Here is a 7194-nt window from a genome sequence, read left to right as displayed (position 1 = left end):
GGAAGCCCACAGGATTTTCTGTGGTGTTGCAGATGCCTATGTTCAGCTTAGCACCATCACTGAAGGTGTGTCACTGCCCATGGCAGGGGTTAGATTTGTAAAGGTCCCTTCGAACCCAAACCCGTCTGTGATTGCAAATTCCTGCAGTGTAGGAATTAGGTTTTCATCAGGTCTGGGTCACTGTCAAGCCCCAAAAAGATAGATCTCAAAGGTGAAGATATGGGTCCCAAGGGGTCAGGGAGGGAACCTTTGAGGTTCATCTCCTTGTCAGAGTGCACGTGTCCTCGGACAAATTTTTGGGAGTGGGAAATAAAAGTTCATGCTAAAAATGGTACATTTAAAGCTGGAATTTAGGGGGGAAATGTCACACGAGAGAGATCGGAGTGTGGAGCAGGTTCCAAGTGTGGGAACGCTTTGGTCCAGGCGCAGGTGTCTCTGAGTGGGCACAGTGCCAGCTGCTCTCCAAGGCGCTTTGGCTCTCGGCTGGCATCGCTGCAGCGCGCCCGCTCAGCCATTGACCCGCAGCCCGAGCTCGCCGGGGGCTCGGCTCGTCCTCCCGCCGCGGGCGCGGCCACCGAGCGGTCACCGGCTTCAGGAGCTCGATGTCCTCCTGCGCCGGGGGCCGCGGCTGCTGATACCGGGGACGCAGCGGGCCCGGAGGACACAGCGGGACACAACAGGGACGCGCCGGAACAGCACCCCCGGCCTGCCTCAGTCCCCGCCCTCCGCCCGTGCCCATTGGCCACCGCCACCCTCGGTCCCGCCCCTCTTCCACCTCCTCCCCCTCAGTGGCCAATCATCGCGGCGTTCCGCCCATGATTGACAACGCCGCGGCCGCCCAGCGAGGGGCAACGTGGCATACGCCCGCGCTCCGCCCGGCCGGAAGGTGCTGCCTTCTCCCCCTGTGGGACCCTGTTGGTCGCGTCCAGGCGGGCGGAGCGGGCGGGCGAGCGGAGCGGGCGGTACCAAGACGCGGGGCGGGCGGGGGTGCGCGGCGGGCGTGGCCGGATGCCGGCGGCGCGGCGGGCGCTGTGGCCGGGCTGCGAGCGGCGCAGGATGAAGGTGCTGGTGGCGGCGGCGGCGCTGGGCGCGGCCCTCCTGCTCCTGCTGCCCGCGGCCTCCCGCGCCGACGAGCGCAAGAAGGGACCCAAGGTCACCGCCAAGGTCGGGAGGGGCCAAGGCGGGGCCGGCGGGGGGGATCGGGAAAGACTCGGGAAGGGGGGGGAGCCCGGATGGGGCGGGGGAGACCGGGAGAGGGAGAGGTTGGAGTGAGGGGCCCTGGATGGGTCTGGGATTGAGGGGGCCCGGACGGGGAGGGTGGGGTGAGGCCGTGAGGGAGGGGGATCGGGGGCACCTGAAAGGGGAGAGGCGGCCTGGGGACAGCTTGGCTCAGCTCTGGGGGGGCTGAGGTGGGGGGCCGGGTTGGGGGGTCCAGCTGGGGTGAGGGGTGAGGCTGCTGGGGGGATGCAGCCAGGGCTGTGGGGCACCAACCAACCTCACCTTGGGAGGTTTTGGGCCTGGGTGGAGTTGGTGAGTTGGACTTTTGGAGGTGGGTTGGCCCAGCAGGGTGAGTCTGGAGCCCCTGATCTCCCCCTAACCTTCCTCCGCCCCCCCAAGGTGTTTTTCGACCTGCGGATCGGTGAGGAGGATGCGGGCCGTGTGGTCATCGGGCTCTTCGGCAAGACAGTGCCCAAGACGGTGGAGAACTTCATGGCCTTGGCCACCGGAGAGGTGAGGGGCCCGTGGCACCCTGGGGCTCACCTGCCCCTGCTCGGGTCCTGCTTGGTGCCCCAGGGCAGCACTGGGGCCACGGTGCTCTGGTCTGCCCCTTGGCCTCACTCCGTGTTCTCCCTCCACACCCCCAGAAAGGATTTGGCTTCAAGGGCAGCAAGTTCCACCGTGTGATCAAGGACTTCATGATCCAGGGAGGAGACTTCACCCGTGGCGATGGCACTGGAGGTAACTAGGCAGATCCAAGCCACTGTCTTGGAGTGAGACAGCAGCTGCAATTCCAAGCACTGCAGGGCTGTCCCTGGGACCAGTGTAGAGCTGGAGCTTGGTGGAATCAAGTGGGCACAGAGCTCACAAAGACATGGCCTCGGGGCACAGCTGAGTGCTGGGGTAACTGGGGTGCTGGGAGCCTCCTGCTCCAGTCCCTTGGCATGACCCCCCTGCCCAGCCCCCGGAGTGCTTCCAGCTCCCTGCAGCAGCCCATGTCTCATGTATCCCTGTGGCATCAGTGCTAGTCCCTGCTCTGGAATTGCTCATTCCCCCACCCACCTCATGTTGGAGCTACCGCCACCACCACCCCTACCTGACATATTCCATGAGACCACTGTGGCCTTTTTGTCCCCCCTTTAGGAAAAAGCATCTACGGGGACCGTTTCCCTGATGAGAACTTCAAGCTGAAGCATTACGGGCCGGGCTGGGTGAGCATGGCCAACGCTGGCAAGGACACCAACGGCTCCCAGTTCTTCATCACCACCGTGAAGACGCCGTGGCTGGACGGGAAGCACGTGGTGTTCGGCAAAGTGCTGGAGGGAATGGTGAGGCACGGGAGAGGGAGAGGGGTTGGTGCTCTGGAAAGGGCTGGGCTGAGCTGGCTCTGCCCAATGTCCCACTGTGCTCCGTCAGGACGTGGTGAGGAAGGTGGAGAGCACAAAGACAGACAGCCGGGACAAGCCCCTCAAGGACGTCACCATCGTCGACTGTGGCACCATCGAGGTGGAGAAGCCGTTTGCCATCGCCAAGGAGTGACGGGACCAGGCCCTGCCAGGCTGTGAGGGGCTGTGGGACGGGGGCTGCTGTGCTTCCCCTGCCCCTGGGGCCCGCTGTGTCCCAGTGCTGGCCCCCCTCCCTGCTGCCTCCAGCCAGTGGGACAGGGCACAGGCTGCTCTTCCATCACTTTTGTAAGAAGCACATGCGCCAATAAATGTGACCAATGTGTTTTTTAAAGAGCTGCCTCTCTCCTGCCTTCGGAGGGGTGCAGATCACTCTGCATCCCTCTCCCAGATGCACCCCTCAACCTTCCAGCCCCCCCTTCCAACCTTCCTTTTGTATCATCATCTGATCCAGCTGGGAGCAGTGCCACAGTTGGCCCTGGGTTTGCTTTGCAGAATTGCACAGCACAGCACTTTGCCAGTCAGTCAAATCCAGGAGATTTATTGCACCAAAGCCTGGATGCAGAGAGGTTTTCCAGCACCATTCAGCATCCAAAGGCTCATACTGCAAACCCACAACAGCAGGGGGGAAGGCAGAGCTCCTGCTCTGCCAACAAAGGCACTTTGTATGGTGGTGGGAGAGCAGTTCCCAACATCCCTTTGGCTTCTCCCAGCAGGGAGGAGTGAGTTTCACCACAAGGATCCTTTCTCTCACCACTGCATCCCTGAGTGCTGGGTAGAACTCATCATTCCAGAGGCTGGGGGTGCTGCTGGGCCGGGGACACAGCTCAGGGGCAGGTAGAGGCCCTGCAGGACCCCGCTGAGGACGATGTTGGGGAGCAGCTCTGTGAGGAAATGGGGGTGATGTAACAGCTTGTTCCCTCCTGGGCCCCACTGAAGGAGAGGCACCTTTGCAGGGTCCAGAGAAGCCTCTTGGAGGTTTTGGAGCCCTGCTCCTTACCCGGGCTGTGTGGCCGCACGTAGGGATCCGAGCAGAAGCCGACAACGGGGCACTGGGGGGGCAGGAGTCTGGTGCTGCTGGGGAAGAGGGGACACCAGTCCTCAGCCCGTCCCCACCATCCCCAACTCCAGGTACTCATTAGGGGTGCCCAACATGGGGCAGGGGGACAATCCCAGTGCCATGTGGGATAACCCTGGTGCCGGCAGAACTCATCTACTCACGGGGAGCTGCTGGCCTTGGGCCTCTGCTGGCACCGCCGCACCTTCAGGAAGTCCAGGAGGTCTTGGGGCAGCTCCTCGTTGTGGTACAGCACACCCTGCAATGTTCCAGGGGGGTCAGCATCCCAAAAAACCCCTCCCAAACCCACCACCACATGTTCCTCACCCCTAAAATCCCAGCCTGAACCTGCCATACACGCCTCACCTGCAGGTAGACCTCCAGGCCCTGCCGGCGCTGCTCCAGCACTTTGGGCATCCAGTTGGGCACGTGGCGTGGGGGGAAGTCGGGCACCTTGCAGGTCTTCTTGATCTGAGGAAGGGTGTGGGGCATCAGGGCAGGCCAGAGAGGATGAGGCCAGGCCTCCCACGTCCCCTCCTGCAGAGCTGGGGGGTCTCACCCGCTTGTGCAGCGCCTGGAACTCGCTGTAGCGCTTGGTCACCGTGTGCCGCCGGCCATTGCACAGCACCTCCACCCGGAACACCTGCATGGCACAGACAGCGTGCTCCTCATCAGCCACAGCCCCATCCTCGTTGTTCTCACTGTCTTCATCACCTTCACCATCCCTCATCATCCTCACCAGCCCCAGCCTTAGCACCCTCACCATCTTCATCAGCCTCACCACACCCATCAGCCTCCCAGAGGAGGGAGGAGCTGCGAACTCACACACTGTGGGAGAGGATGTGAGACCCTCCACCCCCACTTCTCCAGGACAGGCAGAGACCCCCAACCTCCAGGGCAGACCCCCAACTCCCCCATGGCCAACAGGACCATGGGGGACCAGGCAGGACGCCCACAAGCAGATGGGAGACAATTCTCCCCTCCTGAGGGGAGCACAGCAAGGTGTGACTCCCAGCTCCCACCAACCCCCACCAGACAGGGACCCTGGGGCTGGCAGGGACCCCCAACACCTTGGGGTGTGCAGGGACACCAGGAAGGGACACGTGGGGACCTCAAACCAATGGGACAGAGGGACACAACCCATCTTTCCCAAAGGCAGGTAAGCCCCCCTACCTAGGGATAGTCATGGATCTCCACCTTTCCCCACACAGGCAGGGGTCCCCCCAGCCTCCACTCCCCAGGACCAGTGGGGATCCCCCAGGCCAGGGACAGCTCCCTCTTTCAAGGGTGGGCCCCTGAGGACCGACAGGCCTCTCCATCCCACAGGGACCCCCCAGGCCAAGGTAGAAGGGCAGACCCACCTCAGAAAGGGACCCTGTGGGGACCTCTGCCCAGCAAAGTGGGGACTCCCTGGGCCAGGGACCCCCATCCCCTCCCCTTCACGGGCTTTGTGTCCCCCTCCCCAGAAAGGGATCCATGAGGACAGCTGGGGACCTCTCCTCCTCGGGGCACATGGTCCCATCTGCCCCTCTCTCCCCCTGCCTCCTCTCTCACTGGCTAGTTGGGACCCTGGGAGGAGGTAAGGGCTGCTGGGAGCCCCCAAGCACTTGGAGCATGAGGGGACACCCCGGTGGGCACATTAAGACCCCCACACCCCCCACCATTCAGGGCAAGCAGGCCCCCTCAGGCCCGGGGCAGAGGGGCACCCAGAGACAGACAGGGCCCCACCAACAGCCTGGAGCCAGGGGACATTCCATCCTTGCCATCCCGGGTGTAAAGAGTATGTAAGATCCCCAGAACAGGACCTCGGGGTGGGCAGGAAGAGCCTCCAACCCCTGGGGCAAGTGGAGGCACGGCTGGGATGTGGGGACCCCTGGGAACAAGGCAGGACCCTGCACCCCCAGGGCGAGAGGGAAGCTGTGGGACAGACACACTCCCGACTTCCAGGGCAGAAGGTGCCTCCGGCAGGGACCCAGGGCAGGCAGAGACCCCCGGGGCAGGTGGGCACCACCCAGGGGTACTTGAGGACCTCAGCCCTCGAGGCTGGGACACTTCAGGGTCGCCTGGGGGAACGAGGGGACCTCCAGTCCCAGAGCTGGTGGGGCAGCCCGGGGAAGGGAGGGAACCCCCAGCCATGGGGGCTACAGGGACCTCTTCTTCCCTTCTCAAAGGTAAAGGGTCTGTGCTCCCCCCGGCTGGGACCTCCAGCGACAGGCAGAGGCCTCCAGCCCCGTGGCCCTCCCCAGGCCAAAATAATCCCACCTTGCCCACGTCCCCCATCCCCTCCTTCAAGGGCAAAGGGTCCCCATCGGCAGCGACCCCCGTGGGGATCCCCGCCCGGAACCCCCGGGTCAGGGATCCCGCTGCGGCTGCCGGGGACTCTCCCGGGGCTGTTTGGGGTTCTCTAAGCCCAGGGCCAGTGACACCCCGACCCCGGGGACAGAGGGCAGTGCTGGAACGAACAGAACACGGGGAAGGTGGGACATGAGATCCCTCCAGCCCCTGGGTTAGGGTGGAAGCACCGCCGGGCAGGCAGAGAGGCAGAAACCTGCAATCCCCGCAGCCAGCGGGGACAGCGGCACGCAGGATCCCCCACCCCCGGAGCAGAGACAGCCCCGGAGCAGAGACAGCCCCTTTCAAGGGCAGGGGGTCTGCCTGCCACCGGCAGGGACGGCCCAAGGACACGCAGCGACCTCCACTCCCAGGGCACGTGGAAAACTCCTGGGACAGAGGGAGACAAATTCCCCGGGACCATCGAGGGACATCCCCGACACCCCGAGGAAACTTGGGGACCTCCAGTCCTAGGGCAGATGGGACCCCCCAGAGCAGGGACCCCTGAGGAAAGGCAGGGACCCGCACCCCCAGGAGGGGCGGGGGACACTTGGGCACAACCGGCGACCTCCAGTCCCCGGGGTGTCACCCTCACCCCCCTTCCCTGCGGGCACAGCCGAACCCCCACCCCCGGCGGGGCCCCGAGCCCCGCTCGCCCCGTCCCTCACCGTGTGCGCCCGCTCGGGGCTGCGCTCAGCCGCCGGGGGCTCCGCCGCGGGGATGGAGACGGCGATCATGGCCCGGGGCACGGCGGGGCCGCGGGCGGGACCGGCCCGGAGCGGGGCCGGGGCCGGGGCTGGGCAGGGACCGCCCCGGGCGCTCACGGCGGGGTCACGGCCCCCGGACAGCCCGGGGTGATCCGGCGGCCCCAGAGCGGCACACGGGGAGGGAGCCGCGGAGACGCCGCAGGGAGCCGGGTTACAGGGATAAGGGGAAAGGAAAGAGGGAAGTCAGCCAGAGCTGCCTCTTCGCTTTTTGAACGGGTATCGGTTTTGATAACACGCACACGCGAGGCTGGGAAGCAGCAAACCTACCCCCGGATAAGGGAGGGTAGGAGCACCACAGCCCTAAGAGCTCCACCGGGGATTTCTGGGCAATGCCACAGAGCCCCACTGAGCTCAGATCCTAAAAACGGCTTCCACTGGAGGGAAGGCAGAGAGCCAAAGCCTAATCAAGAGCGGGGAC

General features: G+C 64.6%; 2 protein-coding genes across 3 annotated transcripts; one reads left to right on the top strand and one right to left on the bottom strand.

Annotated features, from left to right (window-relative positions):
• The first annotated feature begins 977 nt into the window (after positions 1–977).
• Positions 978–2934, top strand: PPIB (peptidylprolyl isomerase B). The gene is made up of 5 exons (XM_084213884.1): positions 978–1164; positions 1618–1731; positions 1866–1959; positions 2362–2546; positions 2635–2934. The coding sequence occupies exons 1-5, from the start codon at positions 1009–1011 to the stop codon at positions 2755–2757; spliced, it is 672 nt and encodes a 223-aa protein (XP_084070010.1). The 5' UTR covers positions 978–1008; the 3' UTR covers positions 2758–2934.
• Positions 2935–3143: 209 nt separating this feature from the next.
• On the bottom strand, positions 3144–6973 carry SNX22 (sorting nexin 22). 2 transcript variants are annotated; one of them, XM_084213756.1, is made up of 6 exons: positions 6678–6973; positions 4238–4321; positions 4045–4149; positions 3843–3937; positions 3622–3698; positions 3144–3505 (listed from the first exon to the last, which is right to left on the bottom strand). In XM_084213756.1, the coding sequence occupies exons 1-6, from the start codon at positions 6744–6746 to the stop codon at positions 3372–3374; spliced, it is 564 nt and encodes a 187-aa protein (XP_084069882.1). In that variant the 5' UTR covers positions 6747–6973; the 3' UTR covers positions 3144–3371. The 2 variants fall into 2 exon arrangements, with proteins under 2 accessions (XP_084069882.1, XP_084069883.1); XM_084213757.1 differs by having other exon boundaries at positions 3622–3695; positions 6678–6971.
• Between the last annotated feature and the right edge of the window lie 221 nt (positions 6974–7194).

The sequence above is a fragment of the Fringilla coelebs genome, assembly GCF_963513975.1.
Source record: "Fringilla coelebs genome assembly, chromosome: 12".
In the NCBI taxonomy this organism is placed as follows: domain Eukaryota; kingdom Metazoa; phylum Chordata; class Aves; order Passeriformes; family Fringillidae; genus Fringilla; species Fringilla coelebs.
The sequence above is the reverse complement of the archived record's forward strand: the minus strand, read 5'-3'. Positions and strand labels throughout refer to the sequence as shown.

Excerpts from the sequence above, each read along its gene's own strand:
- SNX22 (XM_084213756.1), bottom strand. The coding sequence starts at position 6,746 with ATGATCGCCGTCTCCATCCCCGCGGCGGAGCCCCCGGCGGCTGAGCGC. Across the intron at positions 4,322-6,677 it reads GCCCCGAGCGGGCGCACACG|GTGTTCCGGGTGGAGGTGCT; the intron begins GTGAGGGACGGG and ends TGTGCCATGCAG. Across the intron at positions 3,506-3,621 it reads CGTGCGGCCACACAGCCCGG|AGCTGCTCCCCAACATCGTC; the intron begins GTAAGGAGCAGG and ends ATTTCCTCACAG.
- PPIB (XM_084213884.1), top strand. The coding sequence starts at position 1,009 with ATGCCGGCGGCGCGGCGGGCGCTGTGGCCGGGCTGCGAGCGGCGCAGG. Across the intron at positions 1,732-1,865 it reads TGGCCTTGGCCACCGGAGAG|AAAGGATTTGGCTTCAAGGG; the intron begins GTGAGGGGCCCG and ends CCACACCCCCAG. Across the intron at positions 2,547-2,634 it reads GCAAAGTGCTGGAGGGAATG|GACGTGGTGAGGAAGGTGGA; the intron begins GTGAGGCACGGG and ends GTGCTCCGTCAG.